At 32.2% G+C, this 27,281-nt stretch overlaps 3 protein-coding genes across 4 annotated transcripts; 2 read left to right on the forward strand and 1 right to left on the reverse strand.

The window, feature by feature from the left end:
• Nucleotides 1-3,562: 3,562 nt before the first annotated feature.
• Nucleotides 3,563-10,230, reverse strand: LOC132757645 (dentin sialophosphoprotein-like). 2 transcript variants are annotated; one of them, XR_009629481.1, is made up of 4 exons: nt 10,125-10,230; nt 8,022-8,152; nt 4,346-6,500; nt 3,563-3,797 (listed from the first exon to the last, which is right to left on the reverse strand). XR_009629481.1 is itself a non-coding variant. In XM_060748973.1 (3 exons), the coding sequence occupies exons 1-3, from the start codon at nt 10,159-10,161 to the stop codon at nt 4,935-4,937; spliced, it is 1,734 nt and encodes a 577-aa protein (XP_060604956.1). In that variant the 5' UTR covers nt 10,162-10,230; the 3' UTR covers nt 3,563-4,934. The 2 variants fall into 2 exon arrangements, 1 of the variants encoding a protein (XP_060604956.1); XM_060748973.1 differs by having other exon boundaries at nt 3,563-6,500.
• Nucleotides 10,231-11,609: 1,379 nt separating this feature from the next.
• Nucleotides 11,610-14,860, forward strand: LOC132757635 (GTPase IMAP family member 9-like). Its single transcript, XM_060748959.1, has 3 exons — nt 11,610-11,727; nt 12,592-12,722; nt 13,207-14,860. Exons 1-3 carry the CDS (start codon nt 11,712-11,714, stop codon nt 14,434-14,436), a joined length of 1,377 nt encoding a protein of 458 aa, XP_060604942.1. The 5' UTR covers nt 11,610-11,711; the 3' UTR covers nt 14,437-14,860.
• Nucleotides 14,861-18,189: 3,329 nt separating this feature from the next.
• Nucleotides 18,190-27,230, forward strand: LOC132757623 (fatty acid synthase-like). Its single transcript, XM_060748945.1, has 15 exons — nt 18,190-18,328; nt 19,026-19,175; nt 19,443-19,616; nt 19,891-20,091; nt 20,510-20,632; nt 20,822-21,103; nt 21,381-21,802; nt 22,005-22,229; nt 23,026-23,215; nt 23,490-23,719; nt 23,884-24,185; nt 24,365-24,747; nt 25,363-25,629; nt 25,817-25,981; nt 26,269-27,230. Exons 1-15 carry the CDS (start codon nt 18,190-18,192, stop codon nt 27,228-27,230), a joined length of 4,215 nt encoding a protein of 1,404 aa, XP_060604928.1.
• Nucleotides 27,231-27,281: the final 51 nt, after the last annotated feature.

Raw genomic sequence — 27,281 nt, forward strand, 5'->3', positions numbered from 1 at the left:
TCACATGCTTTATCTGTGCTCAAACTATCTCTAAAATCAGATATGTTATCTAAATACATGTGCAAGTAGGTCATTATTCAAGTTCGCAAAGTTCTGTAGCATATTACTGATATCCTTATAACTAGCTGTCACTATAAAGAAAAACTGATAATACAGCAAGAGCCAAAAAAGGAAAGTTAAAAAGAATATTTGAAACCATTGTCAAACAGAAAGAGGAAATGTTTTTAAATGGAAAAAGATTCTGAAATTATTTTGAAAAGAGAATCTGGAGAAAGTGTGATCCTTCGGAAGCATTTATTACAACAAAATTACATGAAAATTGCAAACTCGGTTTGGTTGATTCTGTACCTGAGGGATACTCCACTCACTGGTTTGAGTGGTACTCCATTTTCAACAGATAAATTTTAAAGTGTTTAAGTTTATCATGTAATTTTCCTTTTGTTTCTCTGTCGAGGAATTTTTTAAAATTTTGTACAACGATTTATTACTACGCAATTCAATGAACTATCCTTGAAGTAAAAAGTGTTAACATAAACATGATATTAAGGAATTATGATATTAAGGTATTGGTATAACTGCTATAGAACGACATCGTTATCTTATACTTATGAATTCTGTAAAATGTTCAGATTTTGTTTTGACCGTAAAATCGACCCCGATGAATTCTCAGTCGTTTTCCCTGCTGTTTGTCGGAAATGTCCAAAGATATAATTACTTTTCTGTAATTACTTCACTGGTATTATGTCGATTAAAGTGTTTTTTAAAGCGCATTCAATATTATGTACTGTAATTATTGAACAAAATTTTTTTTTTATCATTACCTTTGTTCATTGATTTGTTTTCATGATATATATTGTTACTCTACACGTTTGTTACGATATGATATTGCGCTTAGATAAAGTAGTGTATATCATGCAAAAATTAGGATATTTACAGGACAATGTATTATTGTAAATCTTAAGATTTTGTGTAGGCATATCCTGGACTAATTGAAGGAATTTCCAAATTATAATAAGCATATGTCCATTATAAACATTAGTCAAATCATATTTTGAAATAAGTACTTTTCATATAATTATAACAAAGGTTTTAGATTTGCAGATATTTTTTTTTTGCATTATTTTACATAACTATATTATATAAAACGAACAGTATGGGCTTACAAGACTAAGAAAATATTTAAGAAAATGTATAATTGCAATATTAAGTTGCAATCCAGATTTTTTTACCGGACAAAGACAACCGATGTCATCATAACATTTATGTCGTCTATAGGATGATTTAAAAGTCTGAGCACGTAAAAAAAACGTAAGAGATGAGAGTTTAGTCAAATGTTTAGAGAAAAGAAAATTATTTTATTTCGTTTTAAAATTATAATTATATAATGATATTTGGATCAAACCGGAGACCTGTCGACCTTGACATAAGGCTGTTTCTAAGAGAAGATGCACAGGAGACTTGAGTTGGTGATACCGTAAGGTTTCCTTTGCAAAGTGCCACTGTCTTTACTCCTCGTACTGTAGCTCGTATTGTCAACATGTCACTATGTTCTTAATATTTTTGGGTACTTTCCTAACTTATTGTATTACTGAAGAACCTATAAGAGTGTTAATTCTCATTTCTTTGATAGGCCTACCTAACAAGCATTAACCTTGTTATCACCGATTAAAAAAGATATCAAGAAAACAGGAAAAAGAGTCGCTAAAGAACGCCAAAAAGAGTAAAATTGAAAATGTTGCATGCTCGATTTAATGAAGTCTACGGACGGTTGTGGTAAATGTAAGATACCGTACACACCCCCTTGCACCGGCATAAGCAGTATTCAACATTTTATAAATAGTAACTTCAGTTGAGATTTTTATTTAACTACATTGTACACATAAACTGCAGCATAAATAATTTATTGTCGATAAATTCTAAATTATACGATACATATACAAACTAAGTATAAGTGCAGACTAAACAACATTTTGAACACTTACATGTACTGTTTTGTAGGTTACTAGTTCATTCCATTATAAAGGAAATCAATGGATGGTAAATGGTTCAAAAGTCTTTATAAACAAATAAACAATTCAATAGTAATGTAAGTGGATTGTTTTCCACCTTTCATTTTCCGCACAATTTACTTACAAATGAGTATAAAAGTAAAAGCAAACAAGCATTCAAGCACTTTTAAATAATAGTGCAAGAAGACACCCTTGACGTTAAAGCCTTTATTTCTACATCAGTTTTTTTCAGTATTTACTTTTGTTACCAAAACATCGTGCGACTTAAAACCATCTGAAACTTTGCAATCCTCAGCACTGAGATGTGTTTTGTTAGAGGTACCATTGTTGAATCTTCGTCTTGTTGTATTCTCTACACCTCCATCGGAAACAGCATCTTTTTCAAACCTGTAAAGGTCCAGTGACCAAGTATCTATTGATTTCAGATTGATTGCATCTTCAGAACAAGACACATAAATAGTCTCACTTTCGTCAGAAGTATCAGCAAACTCTTTACTTGTTAAAAGTTTGTCATTTATTGAAACTTCATATGCTTCGTTTGTATGACCGTCAATGATTAATAAATTACCCTTACTGCATTCGAGCTGGTTAACCATTTCGCATTCAATATCGCCATTATCATTAAAACTTTGGTAATTTTCAAGTTCATATTCACTGATACGTTTGAGTGTTTCTTGTTGAATTCTCGTAAGACTCTTTCTCGATATTTCTTCTATAATAAGAAGGCGAATACTATTGGAAAGTAATTCCTTGTCCTCTGCAAGCGATTTGGACAGTTTATATGTAACATTTGAATAGCTTGAATTTCCATTTTTAGTTACTATGTATTCCATCATTGTAATTATGTCCTTAACTCGTCCTAAACTATTTCCAGCTTTTCCATCTGTTCTGAAGAGGGACAACTCTTCCTCCACAATCTCGAACTAGTTCTGTTACGCTTTGTCGTGATTTATCTCGAAAAAATGCTAGTTTTTCTTCTCCAGTGCTAGTATCCGTCAGAATAACAAACGAATGTTTCTTAACATCTTCACCAAACCAATGAAAGATAATACCTTTCATCCCCTGAATCTCTTCAGTGACCTTATCTCTCCTTAATACAAACGCAAGTACATGAAACCCAGGTGTAGTAAAAACTATAGATCTGATCAGTTTCATGTAAATTTTCTGTACATCATTTTTTGTATCAAAAATACCTGGTGTATCTACTATTTCAAAATTTCTGTCGAAGCGGCCAATTACCTATGAGTGAAAAAAATGCAATATTGAATTCGAGTGATTTTCGATGTATTTGTTTTAACTGTTAAATAAAAGCTATGTTTGTTTATTTAAATAGGTGTACTCATGCTATATGTATGTCAATCAAATTGCTTTACTACAAGACATTAAATAAAATGATATGAATAAATGTTTTAAGAAATAAGAGATAAAATATTATTTTAGACTTTAATAAATTACACATACAATAGATGCAAAATTTATTACAACAAAGAATGATAAGAAAATAGAAATAAAAATAAAGAATCCCCCCCCCCCCCCTCCACTAAAAAGTCCAAAATGTCAAAAGTGAAAAAGTTCATGGTCCAAATCAACCGAAGGTAATCAAAAGTAAGCAACCACTCCCACAGATCTTCTACAGAAATGCATAGTGTAAAATTACTTTGTACAGCTGACCGATTAAGGTCGTACGTCTCGAAGCAGTATACACTTCTGCGACGTCTTCTCCAATCAAAGCATTGCACGTAGAACTCTTCCCATGACCACTTCCTCCAACAAGTAATATTCTCAAGACTGTGGTAATTAATAAAGATTTTATCATATTTCATCATATGTACTTCACTGTGATATTAAAGTTTATGTTAAGCTATGTAAGTACACTTTCATGTAAATAACGCTTTGTCCACAATCACGTGAAGTAATCTTACAGTACCTACAAACTTGGCTCTAAACTAAAGCATACATATTGTAAATGAAGGCGTCACAGTTCCATTGTAGATGTATGGAATAATCAGACAGGCACCGGGAAACTTTTATGTATATCTCGGCTGGACTGATTATGTGACCTTTAAATGAATAACGACAAATAATATTTAAGAAGCATTTATATTGCTGAAAATGAGAGATTGTGATAATTAAATGAAAGTGATTAATAAAGAAGAACAACGTCAAATTTACATGGTTATGCACCCTAACAAATTCTGAGCGACTATTTATTTGTTCAGATTCAATTGCAAAATTCATTATAGTAAAACTGTACTTAAGTAAGGTTTTATTATTTAAAATGAAACTAATGACGTTTTGTATAATAACACATAAAAACACGTTTTTAGAATGCATACCTCTCCGTTTTCATTCTTGTGCTAATTTTGATGCCATCGAAATAGAAATATCCCCATTAAACAATAAAAATGTCAGCAAATCAGAACAGTAAACAGCCTTCAAAATAAGGTTAACAAGCTATATCTTGATTACAAATTTGATTACGACGAAACGACGATGATTATAAGATAATCGTATATATGTATAATTAGCATGTATATCTTTATAAAAATCTTTATAATAATCTCCTTTATCTTGAAGATACCATGCACTCTAACTATATGTTAAATTATACATCATACATCTTATTGAGACACGTATGTACATTGATAAAATTTTAGAAGTTGATCACGTTCACTTTATATACTAGCTATCTTTTGACTAATACCAATGACCAGATAGGTTTTCTACAATAAACTTATTTATTCAAGCTCAGCTAAATGTTTGTTTAAATCACGACAATCAATTGCATTTTAAACATGTCTATTTGAGCTCGACAGTGATATGAAGATCGACAGAGCAGGGTATAGCGTAAGAAATGGTAGTTCAAAACATAGTCGACATTTTTGAGAAACCATATTATCATATAAAAACTGAAAACAAGAATATTCAAATGATAGCGCAATATGAGAAGTCAAACACTGTTTCCCTGGTTAAGGCAATTAATCTCTTCATTTCTACAGCAGATTGGCCTTTTGTTTCAGAATCATTAATATCATCTGTAGAGTCGAGACAATCCGTTTTTTCTTTTGTTTCAAAATGGTTTTTGTTATCTTCATATCCAAAGTAATCCGTTTTTGCATTTATTCCAAAATCATTCATATAGTCTTTAGAGTCTGAACAATGCCTATTTTGTCTTGCTCCAAAACAGTTTGTATATTCTGAATCGTAATTATTCATTATTTTTTTAGTTTCAAAAGCATTAAAATCATCTTCGGTGTCGGAATTATCCGTATCAACAGATGTTTCAAAATAGTTTGTATAAATTTCATATTCGGAATTATCCGTGCTTTCTTCTGTTTCAAAACCATTATCATCTATAGAGTCGGGAAAATCCGTTGTTTTTGTTGTTTCAAGATGTTTTGTGTTAACTCCAGATTCCGAATTATACGTTTTTGCATCTATTTCAAAAGCATACATATTATCTTCAGAGTCTGAACAATACATAATTCCTCTGGTTTCAGAACGGTTTGTATATTCTGAATCGAAATTATACATACTTTCGTTCGTTCCAAAAGCATTAAAATCATTTTCGGTGTCGGAACAATCCGTAATTACAGATGTTTCAGAATAGGTTGTAGTAATTTCATATTCGGAATTATCCATGCTTTCTTTGGTTCCAAAGTCATTAATATCATCTTCAGGGTCGGAACAATCCGTAGAACTGATATCATTGACAGGCGACTGATTTTCAGAAGTTCCACCGGAGTCTACATTTTGTGACGTGTCTGTAGTATATTCGTAAGGTTTATTTGTGTGCACATCAATGATTTTTAATTTTCCTCCTTTACTACCTGCATACGATTTAGCCATGTAATTTTCAGACTCTTCAATGAAGTCAGATCCAGAGCTAGTTTCAGGATACATTTCAATAATATATTTGAGTCTTCCATGTTTAATTTCTGTTCCATCCAATTCGCAAACATTCTCTTTCTCTAAAACAAGAGACCTTGGTGATTCTTCGTCACTTTCTGCATATGATTCATCAAGTATGGAGGTATTACTTGAAAAGATTGTGCCGTTATTTTCGGCAACTATGTCTTCCACCATTTCAAGTATACAAATAACTTGTTCACGCATCAGACAATAATTTTTCCATTTGTTCTGAAGTGGAACAACTCTTCCACAGCAATCATAAAATAATTCTGTTAATTTTTGGTGTGGTCTTTCTCGTATAAATGCTTCTATTTCTTCATCTGTGTTACTATCTGTGAGAATTATAAACATATATTTTTTAACATCTTCACCAAAACATCTCAAGATAATGTCTTTTGTCTCTTGAACCTCTGCAGTGAATTTATCTCTTTTTAAAACAAACGCAATGGCATGGAATCCAGGTGTGGCTAGATGGAGAGATTTAGTCAGTTCTTTGTGAATTGTTTCATTGTCATGCGCTGTGTAACAAATACCAGGCGTATCTACCACTTCATAATTTCTTTTGAAGCGATTGGTTACCTACAATAATTATGAAAAATTTCATAAAAATGTTATTATAAAATTTGATATATTTCATTAGAGTAAAATATATTGACATAATCCAAAACCCAGAAGGTAAACTGCAAAAATATAATTTATATAAACTGTAAATGATATTCGGATATGATAACAGAAACAGTTAAATTTAACATTTTAATGAGGGTCTCCGACCTCGTTTTAAAGGTATCGCCACTGAATTTTAAAATATTACAAATTTCAAGGGCAGATAATTTACCAACAAGGCTAGCAACGATTTTTATCTGCCTTTCGTGTAGCTGACTTTAATTCGAGTAGTTGTGAAAAATTTCAAGACTATGTTATGAGATTTTTTCTCTCTTTACATTCAGATTTGACAATTTTCTGGGATGATATAGCTTATTTATTTCTCAAAACAATATTCAATATTAACCCTATGTCCCTAAACAACGCAAGGAACACCATTGATTTATGGATAATCTTTTTTTCTTAAAGAATTACTGTTATATCAAATAATACATGCAGTTTAAATTTATTCTATTATGTGATTTTGAATCTGCTATAAGCCTCTAATAGGTCTATAAAACACTTAATTTCATGAAAGATCAGCTGTTTAAAATTTAGAAGATGTATATTTTGAATAGACCTCTGACAAGATTCAGATTTTAGATAATAGTTTATTATCTTTGCCTAACACCGCTGTAGGTTCGAGTCGCACGAGCGTCGTCAGATTCTACATGAGATCAGGTATACAGCTAGCTTACGGACTGTCGGTGGTTCTAATCAGGTGTTCGTTGGTGCCCGAAATAATTTACAAAAGTCACCTGATGACTTATCCCACCAGTAAAGCTGGAAAGTCGCCATATGTCTTACACTGTGTTAGTGCAACGTTAAACCAAGTAAAAAAGATAGTGTTATGACCATATCTTATTTGTGAAAATAAGAAAGTATTCAATCTCTTAAAAGCGTGTATATAAAATATGAAATATTTTTACATAGGTCATACGATAAAAAGTATGTGTCTCTGCAAATAAAAAAGATATGCTGATATAATATAAATGGTAAATGGTTTGAGGAAAATAGATACTAGTATTTACCTTAACCCCCCCCCCCCCCACACACACACACTTTCCCCATTTTTTAGAACCACAAATATAATAAACGTTTCGGCGTACTATTTTTATATAATTATTATGTATAATGTAAAGAATGATAAGTTCCTGCGTTTCTTAATTTGCATAAGATACGTTAAAGTTCTTGCATTACTTTATTAGCATAAGATACATTAAAGTTCTTGCATTACTTTATTAGCATAAGATACGTTAATGTTCTGCATTACTTTATTAGCATAAGATCAGTTAAAGTTCTTGCATTACTTTATTAGAATAAGATACGTTAAAGTTCTTGCATTACTTTATTAGCATAAGATACGTTAATGTTCTTGCATTACTTTAACAGCATAAGGTAAGTTTAAGTTCTTTTATTACTTTATTAGCATAAGATAAGTTAAAGTTCTTGCATTACTTTGTACAGCTGACTTGTCGTCGTCGTAGATGTAGAAGCAGAAGATACTTCTGAAAGGTCTTCACCAGTCAATGTGTTACATGTAGAACTTATCCCATGACCAGTCCGTCCAACCAGCATTATTCTCAAAACTGTTGTAATTCATATAATGTAAAAATAGAAGTACTTGTACTAGCTATATATATTATCTATTTCACATAACAATCTGCTTTACGACAAGCTATATATAGGTGCTCGTTAATGCAGATGTTAATAATGGATGATCTGAAATCATATAACCTAGTAGTTAAGTAATAGAAAGGCCATCGAAACACGAGGCTATCTGATTTGTAATGGGGGGACCATGCGTCAATCAGTGGGTATGCCCTGGAGTGCGTGTAACTAATACCTGCACTCCAGGTAACGCCCTGTGCATGTGTATGTATACGATAATATTTTCAACAGAAATGTCCCCAAACTATGATACAATCAGATAAAGTGTTTACAAACATACCTATAATAAAAAGCATACATATTGAAATGCACCACGCAGGTCAAACAACATATGCATTTAAAGATGTCATTCGAACTTTAACAACACCGTTATTCAACCAAACATTTCCTCATCTGAATTGACTGACCAATCTGTGAAATCAGATAAAAATCTACTAAATTTCAAAAGATGTACGTTTTTGCAGGCCATATATTGTATTGTAAGATATAAAAGTACTAATGAACATTTGTTGTTGTTTGTTAAATTTGCTATATTTGGTTTACTGACCATTTGACAAAATATTAGTTACACAATAAACTTTACCGTGTCTTCATGTATTGTGTACATATCAATGATTTCAAATCCTTAAGAAAAGTCTAAATTTAAAATCATTTGGTTAACGTCTTTTTTCTAATGAAGCCTTTGGTCGTTCACCTAAGCTGTAAGAGATCTGTAATTCGTGTTCCGGTCCAAGCAATTGGGGGAAAATGAGTGTATTTTTAGTGATGTGAACATATTGTTCAATAAATTAAAAAACACAAAGATATGCCAACAAAGAAATGTGGTATCAACAAAATGTACATAAATGCAAACTTACACATGTATTAATTTCAAATATCTGCAAGGTAAAAGTGTTATATACTTTTTTATAACTTGGTTATATCTTTGAATATGTTTTAGATTTCTTATTAGATACTTTTCATATGGCTGACGGTTTTAGTTGTTTTTGGACAGGTGCATCATTATTGACTCTTTGAAAAGGTGATGAATTTATTTAGATGAAAAATGTTAGTATATCCAAAATTAAAACAGGCATCTAAATAGCTTGGATATGCAAGTTCTTCTAAATATGCCATGGTGACTTAAATCGGGACAAAAATAAAGGGAGGGGTGATGCTCTAAAATTATGGACAATATGTTAAGCTGATTAATAGAACTGCCCTAACTCAAGTCTATGACTTAAATGGGTGAATACATAACAGTGTCTTTATTGAACTTATAGTGCGAGCAGTAAATGAACAATGACAATTTGTATCAAATAGCCTTCAATATCCAAGATATTAAGGAATGATGTTAATTGATGAAATTGTTTAATAAACAAAAAGAACCATATACTTTATCTAATGACACTCTCATTAATTTGTGACATTATTTTCATTCAAAGGTATATAATACCAAATGTAGTAAGAGAATATGTGAAAGTCAAAATAAGCTTTCATTATTCTTTTCAATTTAGTAATTTACTTCGCATAAACAATTGATAACTTAAATGGCCCACGAACATTTCTATAAATGTCCATCAGAATTTCCCCGTAACGTTCAGTTTATACAAAGAGTTGGGCAGTCTTTTTTATATTTTAGACAGATTTATATTTTATCATAAACATTTTCCATTATCAGCTGTTGATCAATCACAATTTTAACAGTCAAATTCTGAAGTACATAGTCAATTTACCTTAACCTGGCCATGAAAATATAAGCATAATGTCACTTTAATTTAAGCTAATATTTATTTCTACCGACACAAGAGCAATGTACATATTTTATAAAACTTCGGTTATGACAATTATTTAAAATTTGTTTTAGTTGAATTTGAAAGTTTTTTCTATATCTGTAAAAATCTTAAATACCTGAATGGTTCCACTCTTCTGCTAATTTTGACGCCATTCGAATTTGTATGTCCACACAAAACACTTAGGGAAATTGACATTCAGATGTGTTTAATGGTCTTAAAAATTTGGGCTTAAATACCATATATGTGCTATGATAATTGATAGCGATAACATTATCTTGTATCCATCTTTGCGCACCAGTTTCATTATCTCGAAGATTAGTTTGAATTAGGGTGTACATGGTGCGTAACATCTTCAACTTGTGTTTTCTTTTGTCTTTCTTTTATGTTGGATAGGCCCGGCAGAAACGATTTGACACCGTGATGCCATGATAAGAATATCGGCTGAGTACGAGGTCTTTTTGTTTAGGAAAGACCTGGTCTAGCAGAATCGATTTGATACCGTAATGCCATGTATAGGCTTTCTGTTAAGGAAACGCCTGGTCACGAATTTCATGTGAAACCGAGAGCGCGTAGCAGACCTGTGCACGTGCTAATGATAGACCTCATAACGGATATCTTTTTGTTTAAACGAGTCTATCCGAAGAATATAGACCTGTCACACACAACAGAGGAGGAATGAAATTACGGAAATAGTATTGTTTAAATTCATAAGAGCGATACCGTGGCCTAGTAATTAAGGTTGTCTACTTCAAACCACTTGACCCTCACCGCTGCGGGTTTCAATCAAGACAGGGATTTCTGAAGCTATCCAGTAAGCTTACGGAACGTCGGTTGTTCTAATTAGGTGAATTAAAGCTGGAAAGTCGCCATATCATCTATACTGTGTTGGTGCGACTAAACACCCAACCGAACACATCAGACTGGCAATTGTATAGTGATCTAAAACGGAAAACAAATATTATATCAGCATCAACATGTTTATCATTTAATGAAAGCTACTATTCAAATCTTTATAAATCAAAGTCTAAAACTGACTGTGTTAAACATTTCAACTTTCATCCTACGTGTTGAAAAAGAAAGTATATTGGTTGCTTCCTGGATGCAATCAGTTGATATCATCAGGGTAAGAAATAATATCTAATTGCAATCATTCTTCTGTATTTTTATTTCATACTGATAACAATATTACAATGTATATGTAACTCATGACCGGTTCGATTGGGAAAATGGAAGAGCTACCAGCTCTTTCGGACTGTTCGATTGGTCGCCTTCTATTTTCAGAAGCTGTTCTATCTATTCCACCCGATGGACAAAATATTTGGAAGAGAAAAAAAACACGTGATCAAACAGCATGACTGACAAGGATTAGGAGTAAAATAAAACAATTTTTAATACTGCGGTTGTTACATTTTTACTTTCTTCTGATTAAGAGAATAAGTATTTTATCACAAAATCAATATAGCAAAAGTTTGTTACAATTTATTCTTAAAAATAAGTTATCAATAGAGCTTTAAATATCTAAGAAGGTAACCATATAATACCGCAAAAACGCCATGGTATATAACAAGTATGTTTTTACCTATATATATAACAAGCTGACATTACTATAAATAGAAACTGATATTACACACCATAGCGAAAAAGGAAGTGTAAAATATTTGAAAAAAAAATATCGTCAAACAGAAAGAGGAAATGTTAGAAAATGGAAAAAGATTCAGGTTAGATTAAAGTTTTGAAAACAATTTTAAGTTTAATTCATGTGATTTCTATAATGTTACTTTATGTAATGTGTACACCAGTTTATATCTGTATATTTCAATTAACTGAACTAAATCATAAGTTAAACGTGTAAGTAAACAAAGAAATTTTATATTGAAATAACCTTGAACTAATTAAACTTAATGTTATTAAACAAAAAAAAAAATATACGTTTTACTTTTAACAAAAATGTTCTATAAAACGAAATAAAAAATACAAAATTTATTTCAACTGTAGATATTTATTTATCAGATTTTTTCAAAAGGTCATATAAATGAGGTTAAAATATAGTAACACGATAACGTGTATTCAATAGATCATTACAATAAAACATGAAACCATGTTTTATCTATCACAATTTTATATTAAAGTAGGATTATGTTAAGATTTTTAGATATAATGTACGTGGAAAGATTATCGAAATATTTTGTACGTTTATCAATTAACAAATATAATGAATGCTTTTAGATTATCGAATACACTGTGTGTATAGGATTACCAAATACGCTGTAAATGTATAAAGATCATCAAGTATACTTTTAAGAAAATAATTGATTGTTACATTAAACTGAGAATCTTCGATATGTATGCTGAATAGCAGGTTTACATTCTAACGGTTGACCTTCTCGAAATATGCCATAATGTAAATATCTAAAAGTTTTCGTTCATTTTGATTAAAGTCTCCATATACAATAGTCTCAAAAAATAAATCAGGTAAGAAACGAATTTAGCAGATCACAGATGCATAAATTCAAAAGACAGTTCATTTCAGCTTGTTTACAAGACGCTATTTAAACAGTACCCTATTATACTCTTAATTATAGATTTCAGAATTTTGCTTGTTGGACGTACGGGGCATGGTAAAAGTTCAACTGGTAATTCGATAGTTGGGAAAGATGTATTTGAAGTATCTGCATCTTCGAGATCAAAGACAAAGACTTGTCAGTGGTCAAATGTAAGCACTTATTGTTTGTACTGCTTAGTTCCAGAAAGAATCCGAATGTGTTTCAATTAGCTTATAGCTTCGAACCTTATAGAACTAAAATGAATTCGCTTAAACAAAAAAGAACTTTTTTTTTCTTTTCCAACGAAATAGTTTATTTTTTCTTTTATAAATATTTAAACGACAGATTTTAGTTGTCAACTTTGTGAAAATGTTTAATCAATGTTTGTTCCTCAAAGACTTTAGGCACGTTTATTTCAAAACCACATGCATGTAGTATCTTTACTTTACTTAGATGCAGTGTGAGTGAAGGTTTTACAGAAAGTATATACGATATTAGTTCTATTATGAATTGCAACAAATTTACTTCTAAGGTAATAAATGTGCAATTAATCATCGTTAAATTTGGTATGTTCGGACATGCAAAATACTTAAACATATTTAAATTAAGGGTAAGTGAATAACCAAAATATGTTGTTCATGTTTTGTTTTGCAGAAATTTCAAAGGTTTGGAAAAGTTGTTGAGGTTGTTGATACACCCGGGTTGTTCGATACAGATCTTGACCAGTTAGCAGTGCACAAGGAACTGCTAAAGGCTTTAGTATTGACAACCCCAGGTTTCCATGTAATTGCTTTTGTTTTGATGAAAGGAAAATTTACAGAGGAAATACAAAAGACACAAGATCTGTTCTTCCAGTGGTTTGGCAAAGATGTAGAAAAATTTGCATGCATTATTCTCACCGACACGGACAGTGACGAAGATAAAGAAAGTTATATCAAAGATGACCCGCATCCGAAATTAGCAGAATTGGTGCAAACATGTAATGACAATGTTGTAGCATTGAATAACAAAAACAGTGAAACGAAAAAACAAGATCAGATAAACAAACTTTTTGAAGTAGTTGAAAAGATCAAACGTGATAATTCTGATACGCATTTTTCTAATGTCATTTTTCAATTTGCTGAGTCATATATGAAGAGCAAATATCCAAACAAGCTCACAAAAGATTCAATACGAATAATTGAACGCTTTGATTTGGAGCAATTATCCCAATGTCAGAGACATCGGCTTCAGCAATTGATGGATATGCTCACTGAATATGACGATAGCGAGGATTTGGTTGTGGAAACGGACGTAGACTCAACTGATAATGACCAATTATTTTTAAGAAAAGCTGATGAAGAGACTGACTTTGTCAGCAGCGGAAGCAAGGGAAATCTCCAAATATTTGATAGTAAGTCAAATGAAAGGATATTAAACATACAGGACCCCGATCAAGTTTTAAGACATAAAAAGATGGTAACAGGTTCAGATGAAGTTGCCTCATCGAATGAATTTGGATATAGTTTTAACACAGCAAATACAGACGAGGTTCCCGGAAAAAGTTCTGAATATGTTGCAAGCAATGTCGTGCGTGATCAAATAGATGCGAAACAACATTCAACATACCAAATTGAAAGTGATGAACATTCTGCCTTAATGCAAGGATCTTCACAATCCAAAACGGACAACAATAAATATCGTGAGAAAAAGGGCAGGTCCAGAGGAGACCGAGTAATTGATATCGAAAGTGTCAGCTACGATGTTCCACCGTGTTCACCTTTAGATGACTATAAAGATAGAGTCAACAATGGAGAGCATGTAGAAGAAGAATTGAAAGGATTGTTGGGATATTTTAAGAAAGTTTGGAGATACTGTAAACGAAAAAGATGCATTATTTTATGATGATATTGTACGGACAAATTAACTGTTTACTTACCTAAACTCCAAATGGTTATTATCGGGGGAATGTAGCCTGCTCGATTTTGAAACTGAAATTGTACATGAACATATAGTTGTAACAAATGTTGAAGACAGCTTATCAAGTAAATAGGGAAAATAAGCAGCTTAGCAAATGTATAAGACATACTGTGAACAATTAGATATAATTCTAAATCACTATTATTTGGTATAAACCTAGTATTTATTTTACTGATTTATTTGCATGCAGTAGTTGCTTCTAATCACCTAAATTCATATTCTTGAAATTCTGCCAAGTAGATATCTTATTTTTAACATGACATTTTAGCTTTATATACAAGCAATTATTAATGCAATTTAATAACATGAGATTTGCTTTGTAAATACTGACAAAAACTATGCATGTGTTGTCTTTTGTTGTTGTTTTTGTGTGTTTGTATCTGTAATTAATAATTCATTGATTAGAAAATTATATGATATATATTATACAATTTTCATGGTCAAATTTGTTAAGGGTCCATTATCCGTTTCATGCACAAATCAAAGTTTAAATTCAAAATTAACTTAAAATGTGTACCAATTATATCATTTGATTCTTATATTTAACTTTTTCAGCGTAAAATCTTCATGAATACATTACATATTTAGTTTCAATTTAATTGAGTTGTTAGTTATGAAGTAAATGATCTTAAACAAGATAGAATAAAGCTATATCTAATATGTAATCAAACATTGTTATAAAATGTATGAACTGTAAAACTGTGTTGTTTCCATATTCTTGTGATCGAGTTGCGAATGAGCTGTAACATTCATTGTCTCCTCGATTATTTAAAGCTATTTCAAGTAGGCTTTTAACCAATTAGAAATGAGTGTGTGCATGTAAGGCAATTTACAAACAACTTTCTTACAAACAGACAGCTCAAACTATTATTTTTATTCAAACGATAAAAAAGTGTTATAGACTTAAAGCAAAATGTTGACCAACGCCGACGACTGGTCATAACAAAAGCTGTACTGTTTATTTTTCGAGAAGTAAATATAAGATGAAAGAACATGTGAAAAGGTATACTCTAGGAGATTATCTGTTATCATTTTTTAATGTCACATATTTTGATGGGCATTTAAAAGATATTTCCAAATATAAATAACGATTGGTAATAATTAACTTTTGTAGGAAAAAAAATAACGTATGCATACTACAAAAATTATAGAATTTTTTTTCAAATAATCGCGATTCAGTATTAATGCTGATATGACCATAAAAAGAACTATTAAATATAGTTTACTTTATCCAAAAAAGAATTGGCATGAATTTCATTGATGCAGAATAGTAACAAATAAACACAATTTTTGGGTCCTTTGCTAAAGTCTACGTAACAAACGAGTTAAAATCCTACGATACAATATGAAAAAGTTAACTTCTTATCATCTTATCGATAGAACTCCAGTCGTTTCTATATATTAAAATCAGAACAGTTTAAATCACACACCGAAAAATCATTCGTTAGTCTATTTTAACGAGAAAAAAAAGGCATAAAAGAGACCAAAATGGCGTCCAAAAGCTGGATACGGATCCATTCATGTATGTTATTAAGATCAAATGATTTAGACTTGAAATTGTTATACAGGTATTCCTAAACAAACAAACAAAAAAGAACAGATAAAGCAATCAGTACACAGAAGACGAAATATGCAAGTAGTACTATCATTACACGGTTCCAATTTCATTTTTCCATACTGTTCTTGACAATTATAATTTCGCGCCATTTATATAATTTACGATTACGATTTGTGAAAACTGTTTTGATTTAAATTTGCATATCGTTATTTTGCTACAAAGAAAATGCTATTTTATTATTACCTGCATATCAAACCAAACTTAAAAGAATAAATTTGTTTTTAAGCTGACTTTGTGTATTGTGTTTGTTCAATTTTAAATTTGTTATAGTTTGATCAAGGTTTGGAGCCTCATTTTCTAAAAATCTACTTGATATATGTTCCATATAGGTTAGTTTCATTAGGAGTGAAATAAAGTTTGTTTCCATACATTCGATTTAGTGACTAAGATATTTGCAACTGAACATTGACCTACAAATGACAGAGTGACGTCAGTTTATAAATAAGAGGAAACGGTTTTCAGTAAAAAGCTAAACATAGCGTATGCCAACTGTCCAAGTAGTGTTATGAATTTACTCTTTTGACATTTCGCAAAAATGCATGAAAATTGTGATTTGTGGTTATTGTTTTCGTTTGTTTTGCCGGAATATTTTGTTTTTTCTAACAGTTAATCATAAGGAAAGTGCAAAAATAAGTAATAGAAACAAGAGGCTATCTGATTTGTACGAGGGGGCGTCTGAGTACAAATCAGATTGCCGAGTGTTTTGATGTTCTTTCTCTTTTGTATCATAGTAAAAAAACACGTTCCTTGTTGTCACAATATGAAACCCCCAAAAAATGTAACCAATGAACGAGCATCTAAATATGATATTTCTGTCGCTATCCCTTTCTCTGTCGCCACAATAAGTAAGCCTCTAGACAAAATTAGCCAATCAATGAACATGCGTTGGAGTGAGGGTAACTAATACATGCACTCCTGTTAACGCACTGTGCATGCTTTAACTCTGACACATCTTCAACAGAAAGGTCACAAGTAAACATTTGTATGAGCACCTGATAGAACTATTAATAGACTTTGGTTTTATACCAATTTGGAAGTTACTCCTTATAAAAATCAAAGTGAAAAGAAATACACAAATTGTGTTTTTAGTAATTTCAAATATGATCCCAATTAAATGAATGATTTCTAAATGCCTTGGATGAAAATAATGTTTTTGTTTATTTTCATACATTATATTTTAAAATGGCACTTTAAGAGATTTAGTATCAATAATAAAAAAAGACTGAGCTGCCAAGAGTTTAAATCCTGGAGAGTACAGGTTGACCTGACTCTACTTTATATACCAGCGGAAGAGGCTAATCACTTCCGGTTCAAGTAAGCTTAGGGTAAAGGGTTTTCATCAACTTCAGCAGATAGAGAGAAATTTGAAGTTTACAAACTTTGATATATTTAAAGTTTGATGTAGAAAAATGTGACTGAAAAAAAAATGTCCTGCCGATGTTTTACGGTTAACATATGACGAAAAGGTAACGCTCGAGTGAACATACATATATAACAAATGAAGACTTATTCAAATTGACACCATTAAAGTATAGTATAAAGAACATTTTAAATCATCGACTCAGTCCAGGTTTTTTTTGTGCCTTTACCTCGTAATATAACTGTATAAAGATGTCACAGCATTCAATATTCAAAATACAAATATCGTGTGACACAGATTCAAGACAGACATCGGGTACGAGAGACCCTAGAATAAACGCAGAATAACTACTTGTATTTTAAACTGAAAAAGGGGATATGAAGTTTATACCGGTTCGAAATGAATATAGTGCATGCTCCATTAACTTTTACCTCTTTAAATGTTACAATAGCAAATGATAGATTAAATTACCCTTTTCCTATTTAATGCTTCACTGTGTATGTATTCAGACACGTTTGCAAAGTAAGTGTAGCGTTCATTCGAGGGCAAAAAATAACACTATGATTGAAACTATGTGTTTTTTAAGTTGTTTTATATTCTTCAATAATATTTACAACGTAAGTATCTCTTAATTGCCGTGACGATGCAATTTTAGAATAAAAGAGTATACCGTTTTAATACACATTCTGTTAGTCTAATCATGACGTCACCGGGAAGAGAAGTTGTGATAAGCGGGATTTCCTGTCGTCTGCCGATGTGTGATAACATGGATGAACTGAAGGAAAATTTGCTAAATGGTGTCGATATGATAAATCATGGGAAACAAAGGATAAATACTGGTGAGTATATCAGCTTTACAGACTTCAGCTTAATATATAGTTTAATAACAAGAAGTTACCGACCTTTTTATTATCATCATAAAATACAGGTATCAGGTACTTAAAAGGATGGCGTATTTCTTTTTACTTTGAATAAATTTGGAACTTGAAACTTGGTATCTCTTCTTAAAAACGAGAAACACGGATGAAATGAAGCAAAGTCGCTTAAATGTAAAATACGTTTATATGATATAGAGTTTCTTTCAGCGTAGCGTGTAATTTAAAAATATAATTATATCAAAATAAACTGGTGGCGTTGCCCCATTTACTTATAACATGTATAAAGTATTAATTTGAAGTATGTGTCGTTCAAACTTTATTAATGAGAAAGGTTCTGCAGTGTATTATGTTTAAAATATCTTACCTTAAAATTATAGTAACGAGAACTTACGTATACAAGGTTACAAAATAAATGTGTCAATGTTACTCAGCGTACTAGAGTGGACCTATTCATCGTGGGATATAATTATGCTTTCATATACAATAGACTCAAATATGAATTATAGTCTCCAAACCCTTAAATTGCTTTTACTTTTGATATTTTCTCTAATACTTTAACACAAATGTAACTGCGGTAACAAGTAAACAGAAAGTTCATGTCATGGCATAAATGTAGTTTATCCATATTATTGATATTGTTATTGGTATACTGTTGCAGATATGTTTGCTTTGCCACCCTATGGACAAATAAAAGATCTGTCGAGGTTCGATGCAAGTTTCTTTGGCATATCCGCTGCGCAAGCAAATAAAATGGATCCTTCATTGCGGATACTTATGGAAGTTACTTATGAAGCGATTGCAGACGCAGGTACTAACGTTATATGAACAGAGGAGATATTATTCACAAACGATATGCCAATTAAAAAAGCTTGTTATATTCTTAGTTTTTATTTGCCGTACTGAAAAGTTTATAGTATTACTCACAAATTTTTACAGACAAAATGATGACACTAGCATATTTCGATAAGGAAAATGTTAAAATGATAAGAAGATGAGAAAGCGTCACTTCTAAAATCAAACTTTCAAGTTAATCAAGCGTTTTGTAATCAAATTTTACTATCATGATTGTTCCAAGGTATTGATCCACTTGCACTACGGAAATCCGACACAGGTGTTTATGTTGGTACTGGTCCTTCGCAGTTTCATTTTGCAATGTCGGATGACATAGACAAAATATCTGGTTATGAGATGACAGGTTCAGAACAATGCATGTTGGCAAATCGTCTTTCCAACTGGTTTGATTTTCGAGGTAATCATTTCTTAGTTTCTCTTGTAGTCGCTGTGTGTAAAAAGGTCAGATGACAACAAAAATAATGTTATACTTTATAATTGAATTTTGTAATCCGTAATCACTGTGCAGAACTGGTCTTTTATAAAAAATAAATAAATATCAAGATAATTATTTATCTATAACATTAACCCAAAATCTGCTGGAAGTGTTTAACTTTTGCAAGGAGTACGTAGCCAGGCCAGGCTGTAAACCCATCCTAAGAGATGAGCCTTATTTAAATTTCATTTCAAAGGTCCAAGTCTTGTTATGAACACAGCATGCTCATCCAGCCTCGTTGCACTTGATAAAGCAGTAAAGGATGTGAGACAGGGAGTATGCAGTTCTGCCATTGTAGCAGGTGTAAATATTTTATGCCATCCTGGAATTAGTAAACAGCTTCAGAAACTCGGTATGCTGTCTCCAAATGGCCGATGCGCGTCTTTTGATGAAGAAGGTAAACATTTTCTCAGCTTTTTTGACGCTATAAAGTACATTATTCTATGAATCATGTTCATTGCTTTTTTTTAATAAGTTTTACAAACAAGTTTCTAAAATTTAGAAGATTTTGTCAAGACGCAAAAAATCGGTATCCTATCATATGCCTAACTTACGCCGATTGCTTCAGTTAAATGCAAAAACTAGAATAAGTAAGTAATAGGAAACAAGAATGAATTGTCTCTGCAAACTCATTTCCTTAAAAATGTATCTTGCGTACATGAAAAAATTATCATTATTAATTTAACAAGAATATTAAAACAACAATTGATGTCCGTGTCTCAGTAAGACCGCAAAACGTTTAAACACTTACTAGTACATTTTGTTTGCACAAAATGAAAACTATACTTGTATGCTATATTGTTCAATTTATTTAGCCGACGGCTATTGTAGAAGTGAAGGAATTGTTGCAATAATTATACAAAGAAAAGAGATGACAAGAAGGATTTATTGTGAAATCGTTCACTCAAAGGTCAACAACAATGGATCTTCTTCCAATGGTAATTTTAATATTGTTGCGTTCAGTGATTTTTGTTTCATATAACAATTGCCATGAGTAATATATTGTGAAGCAGACATGCTCTACCTATAACTGAAGCATGCAGCTTTGATGCCCTTTTTGACACCAAACATGTGTGACTTATTCCTGATAAATTCGTTGTCTAATTATGAGAACCGTGTCCATTTAGAAAGACATACTAGTAATTGTAACCAAGGTGAATATTATAAAAATTGTTACAGGCATAATATCAACATCGAAAGAAGCACAGTGCAAACTTCTTCAAGAGCTTTATTAAGAAGCCGGGTGAACCCAAACGATATGTACTATATCGAGGCACATGCCACTGGTACCCAATCTGGTGAAAAGTTTGAGGCGGAATCGATTGCTGAAATATTTTGTACACAAAAAAGTGGTCCCCTTAAAATTGGATCGGTAAAATCGAATCTCGGACATACTGAAAATGCATCAGGTATATTCGGGTTTCTTACTTTTATCTTTCCGGCTTTTCCTTATCAAATTAATGAATTATGAAATATACATACATTGTTATGTATTGACACTCGAACGATATGCAAGTATGGAAAACCACTCAAACGCTTTAATGTAATCCAGTAAAAATATATGTATTGAAAATTATGACGATTCAATAAAAAATTACTGAACGGTAATCTTATCTGCGTACGACTCAAGACGCGGGATATATTTTCGTCGGTATAATCTTCAAACTTTTATTTTGCATTTCCTAGGCTTGGTGTCATTAGCAAAAGTGATTGTAGCAATGGAGACAAAAATCATACCGAAAATCTTACACTTCTCTGTGCCAAACAGCAGCTTATCCGAACTCTGTAATGGGCAGCTGGAAGCCGTTCAGGAAAATCTACACTTTAAAGGAGATTACATTGGCATTAACAACTTCGGGTTCGGAGGAACAAACGCACATGTACTTCTCAAAACTCACTGTATCGCTACACCATGTACGTTAGAAATCTCGAGGGCTAAACTTGTATTATATTCCTCAAGAGAACCAAGTTCAGTGGAAGAAACAATAGAAAAAATAGCAAAATATGACCAATATTTTCACTTACTGTTGAGGAATGCAAATCTTATGACAGGGATGGCAAAAGTTAAAGCATATTCAACAGCGGATGAGACATCATGGAAAACAATGGTGGGCTAACCATTTCAATAATTAAGTGTATACCTTAAATTAAACAAGTAGTTTAACCTATATGTTGTAAAACGCAATCCAGCACAAACCTTTTTAATGTTGAAATTTGATTGATTATTGATACTTTTATTGCTAACTTTTCTTTTCTTTTTAAATAATCGTAAATGTCCTAATTTAAATGTATTCAATTAAATTTGTCAAGGACAACCATAACTCGGAGCAGCAAGTGTGGTACGTGTTTTCTGGAATGGGAGCTCAATGGCATGGTATGGGTAAAACAATGATGGAAGTCGTTGCTTTCCGCAAATCAATTCTGAAGTCAAACATGGCCCTTCAAGAATTTGATATTGACCTTGAGGAAATCATAGAGATGGGCACATGTACTGATTACATAGTGGACATTCCTGTTATGATTACAGCTATACAGGTAAATATGAGTGATTAAGGTAGTTGACTTCAAACGCTTGCCCCTCACCACTGTGAGTCCGAATCCCGCCATATCTAGAAGCAATCCAGCTACCTTACGTGCGGACAATCGGGGTTTCTACTTAGGTGTCAGTTAATACCTGAAATAGTGCACGGAGGGACATATTCACCAGTAAAGCAGGACAATCGCCCACTATTTAATGTGCTGAGGCGACGTAAAACTCAAACAAACATACGAGTAACAAGAAACATTGAAAACATCCGATTCATTCGGAAAAAGGTTAATTGACAACATTTTGTAAATAAATGAAAATTATAGACAACTTACACGTGGGAATCGGGGTTTTACTATTTAACTTACATGGGTGCTTTGGTTTCGTGCTGAAACAATTTAGTAAACATTGTATTAAAAATCATTGACGTGCTCTATTTACATTTTCATATAAAATTTAGCAAAATTAACACTACTTTTTGCCACCAGTAAAGAGTCAGACCAGCCTGTACAGCTTTGCAGTATGTCCACACTCTATACTTTTGCCTGACTCTTTTTCAAATTTTCATCTTAATACCCCCAAAACTGGCACCAGTCAAGTCCAAAACGAAAGGTGGATAAGTAAGGCCATAAAAAGTAAACAGTTCAGGTGGATTGAAAATATTCATTAGTCCATTGATGTTTATATTCTTTATATTTAAGTATTACTGCATACACTATTTATATTTGTGTATAATTACTGGTTATTTCTACACTTGAGTATGATGTTTACATGGGAAAATATGTTCTTGTGTTCCTTTTTAAGATTGCTTTGTATGATATTTTGTGGGATATTGGGATAAAACCGGATGGTATAATTGGACATTCAGTGGGAGAACTGGCCTGTGCCTATGCAGATGGCTGTTTAACTCGTGAGGAAACACTTTATATTGCGTATAAACGGGCTTTTTGCATTCAGAACGCTGATTTGCCACATGGGGCTATGGCTGCTATAGGTACGTCCTAACTCATCCATTAGCTATAAATTATATTTACATCAAAAAGCATAGTCCTTTTTAGTTTTGAGTCCCTTCTTTCGTGTATTTTTGTGTTGTATGCTTTAATTAATGTCAACATGTAAAGATTTAAACAAAGAAAATATATTGACTACATTCATTGACTAGATTCAATGCAAGTCATATAGAAATAACTGTTACCTGAACATGATAATTATGAAGCTGCTTTTATCACGTTTATTTTCTTTTTCGTAATTCATGTATTGCACCACAGGTTTGTCATTAGAGCAAGCAGAGTCAGTGATGCCAAAGGAAGTGACGGTTGCATGTCACAATGCACAGGATTCTGTAACAATATCCGGTAGGACATGTGCTATAGACCAAATCATAAAGGATCTTAATGCAAAAGGTGTATTTGCAAAACATGTAAATACTAACGGCATAGCTTTTCATTCAAATGATCTACATGTGGTTGAAGAGCCATTTAGAGTGGCGATTAAACAAGTAAGTACATGTCACAAAGCAATCGTCTAGTTGCACATAATGTCATATAGAATAAAATGCATTTCTGTGTTACAGTCGATACTATCGAATATTTTACCTTTGAGATATTTTAACTTTTGGTATGGCTAAAATGTTGCATAACAATTGGATGATTTTTGTTACAGGTTCTAAAGTCTCCGAGAATTAGAAGCAAAAAATGGATAAGCACAGTTATACCAAACTGCATGACGGAGTGTGAGGTATCCAGATATCTTACGGCTGACTATCTTACGAAGACTCTGACAAGTCCAGTCCTGTTTTATGAGGCAACACGGCAAATTCCAAATGGGGCAATCGTAATAGAAATTGCACCACATTGTTTACTACAACCACTGTTAAGACGATCTCTGCCAACGGATTGCTATATTTCAGGTCTCATGAAACGCGATCATGAAAACATGTCATACTTCATGTCAAGTCTTGGAAAGTGAGTATTATAAATTCGATATGTCTTGTTCCTAAGCGTCTTTCATCCAAAAACGGCCTTCTGAATTTAAAAAAGCGTTTTTTTATATTTTGGAAAAAAAAAGACAAATAGTTTGAAAAATAATTTAACTCTCAACATGAATATCAAAATATGATATGTCTGTATTTCACTACTTTCAGATTATTTGAAAGAGGACTTTGTTTTGATTCAAGCCGTATAGAAGACCAAATATCATTTCCAGTCCCAACTGGCACGCCGATGTTATCGCCTGTGGTGAAATGGGATCACACTCAAACATGGGATATTCCGTCATCGGATGTATGCATTGGTATTAAGTCAAAGCGATGTTTTACATATACTATAGATATATCTGAGGGAGGTGAATACTCACATCTTCGAGATCACACAATTAACGGACGAGTTCTCTTTCCTGCCTCTGGGTACATTTATCTCACTTGGAAGACATTTGCCACATTGTTAGGGAAAAGTTATGAATCTCAGGCCATAAAATTTATGGACGTCGAATTTCATCAAGCAATCATATTAAGAGAAGGCGACAACGGTAAATAAGAAATGTATAATGCAAATGAATTGGCTATTTTTTTTTGTTGCTATTGTTCTTGATATTTCTAAATAGTTTTCTTGATAGTCTTATATTTTTATATCAATAAGCAACAAAAGAACTTAATGACATGTTAAGATCATAGCTTGCGTTCGTGTTTAATAATTTAAAAGAGAATGATAATAATAAAAGACGCAAGGTCTTGTTAAAGTGACATAATACTCAGTTTTGTCAAGTTGGGTTTAATTATACATACTTCAAAATATTAACTGCATTAATGACGACTGACCAAACAATTGTTAATAAGAAATGGCTAGGATAATTTATAAAAACTGCCTAAAAATAAAACGACCGTCCAACTTTTTTTCAACTGAGCTGAACCGATATTAAATTGGAAAAATGGCTAAATGTTAACTTAATTTGACTTTTATCAGTACTCTCAACATTTACATTTTGATGGGCTTAATGTCTTTAATGAATTTGACATAGTATCTTAAAACATTTCCAAACATGACAAAACAGATGGTGAAATATTGATATCGATAAACTGTATCGTATTACCTTGTTATTCAACCTGTACAACCAGGAAACATACTTTTTTTTATCAAATTGCAGATATACGGGATACTTCATTGGAAATAGATATATTAAAAAGTAGTGGGCGTTTTGAAGTTTCTGAAGGTGGTTCATTGGTTGCTAGTGGATACGTGAGTCAGCCTGAAACGCATGAATCTAGTCTCTTTGGATCAACAAAAGATCTTGACTCCGAAAAAGAGTGTATAAATTTGGAGCTAGAAAAGGAAGATGTGTATAAGGAATTGTGTGTCCGAGGTTATGAATATGGGAAGAGTTTTCAGTGCATAGAATCATCAGATTTAAACGGTGGGTAGCAAAAATACAAACTAATGTTTTATTATAATGAACAAAGTACATTATACCACATTGAAACACTGCTATGCAGATATTTGTCTATATGTTTATTATTCTTACAATGCGTGTGAAAACCAAAATAATCTAGTCAAAAGATTGGTATTTACCTTTATATAAGAAGTCTTAACTTTACATATAGGACATAATGGAACGCTGCGATGGTCTGATCGTTGGGAAATATTCTTAGACGCTATGCTACAATACCCAATACTTAGCAAACTGAAAAGAGGCTTATACCTTCCATGGAAACTAGGGGAATGCTTGATACTACCGAATATGACGAATGTGAAAGCAAACTGCACTGGTGAGAATATCTGTAACATGTTACAATATTACAGTTTTCTGTACAAATTATGATAATTGAAACCAAGTTAATGATGAAAATGTTACCAAATTAAAATTATATACTTATAGCGTATATTATATTCGTAATCCGTATTTGAAATTCCACGTGTACGGTAAAAAATCTGACGAAATGAAGGTACCCTTATTATAACTTTAATATGACACAAAGAATTGATCAAGACATCACATGGTTTGCTTCATTTTTTAACAAGATGTGTACTTAAACCTGCCAGCATCATTTTACAGATATACCAGTACAGTTCATACCATCTACAGACACCTGCGAATGTCAATGGGCTGCCATGCGAGGCCTGAATTACTTGCCAGTTACTTATCAAAACGAAGTTCTTCCTCCATTACTTGAGTCATACAAATTCATAAGGTACACTTTTAACAGTTATTTTAATGAAGAAGAGAGTATTCAAGGAAATCAAAGAAAAATGTTTGAACCCAGTATGAATAGAGCAGTTGAAAATGAAGGTATAGAGATGCGAGGCGGCATGACAGATATGAAGGAGGATGACCTGAAATTTTGTTCAGAAATTGTCCTAGAAAATAGTCCAAAGGCCTTGAATATCTTAGCTATTGACAACAAAGACAAGATTCCGAGTGTCCACACATGCCTTTCACGATATCCAGATTACATGGTTAAATATTACAATTTAAAGGACAACTTATTACAGAAATATAACATAGTACACGACGAAAACAATAAATATAGTCTCACATTCGAAGATTCATTTACATATTCGGAAATTTTCAATGAATCGAACAACTCTTTTCAATTTGTTTTGTGTCAAGACGTGGGTTATTCAGAACAAACTAGAACATACATTCACAAACATCTTTCTGAAGGTGGATTTGTTTTATTCGAATCTGTTGAGCCCGATGTAAAAGAAGCTTTACGGAAGTTTGAAAAAGTTTTCAAAGTTGGTGATAGTTTTATTATCATATACGATTTCAAAACTGCAAGTAAAACAACTGTTTTATGTAGAAAGACGCATTTATATGACGGTTCGGAGGACAAAATAATTCAAACATCTCTTTGCAATTTTAATTGGGTCAGTGAGGTCAAGAAGTCGATCGTAGGCTCACAACAAAACGCGTCTGATCAAACGTTATGGTTGGTTTCTGATGAGAAGAACAGTGGATTGGTAGGATTTGTTAAGTGTCTGAAAAGTGAAAATGGCCAACACAAAATCAGGTAAATCAGAACTAAATAAGGCTCAATATGTATAATGTATATAATGCTATTAATT

The sequence above is a fragment of the Ruditapes philippinarum genome, unplaced genomic scaffold (assembly GCF_026571515.1).
Source record: "Ruditapes philippinarum isolate M1 unplaced genomic scaffold, ASM2657151v2 ctg591_1_1_1_1, whole genome shotgun sequence".
In the NCBI taxonomy this organism is placed as follows: Eukaryota; Metazoa; Mollusca; class Bivalvia; order Venerida; family Veneridae; genus Ruditapes; species Ruditapes philippinarum.

Bases quoted from the DNA above. Each gene is read 5' to 3' on its own strand.
- LOC132757623 (XM_060748945.1), top strand. From the start codon at position 18,190: ATGACGTCACCGGGAAGAGAAGTTGTGATAAGCGGGATTTCCTGTCGT. The intron at 19,176-19,442 runs GTACTAACGTTA...GATTGTTCCAAG, and splicing joins TGAAGCGATTGCAGACGCAG to GTATTGATCCACTTGCACTA. The intron at 25,630-25,816 runs GTGGGTAGCAAA...CTTTACATATAG, and splicing joins AGAATCATCAGATTTAAACG to GACATAATGGAACGCTGCGA.
- LOC132757635 (XM_060748959.1), top strand. The intron at 12,723-13,206 runs GTAAGCACTTAT...TTTGTTTTGCAG, and splicing joins AGACTTGTCAGTGGTCAAAT to AAATTTCAAAGGTTTGGAAA.
- LOC132757645 (XM_060748973.1), bottom strand. From the start codon at position 10,161: ATGGCGTCAAAATTAGCAGAAGAGTGGAACCATTCAG. The intron at 8,153-10,124 runs GTATTTAAGATT...GAATTACAACAG, and splicing joins AGAAGAGTGGAACCATTCAG to TTTTGAGAATAATGCTGGTT. The intron at 6,501-8,021 runs GTAATGCAAGAA...TAATTATTGTAG, and splicing joins CGACAAGTCAGCTGTACAAA to GTAACCAATCGCTTCAAAAG.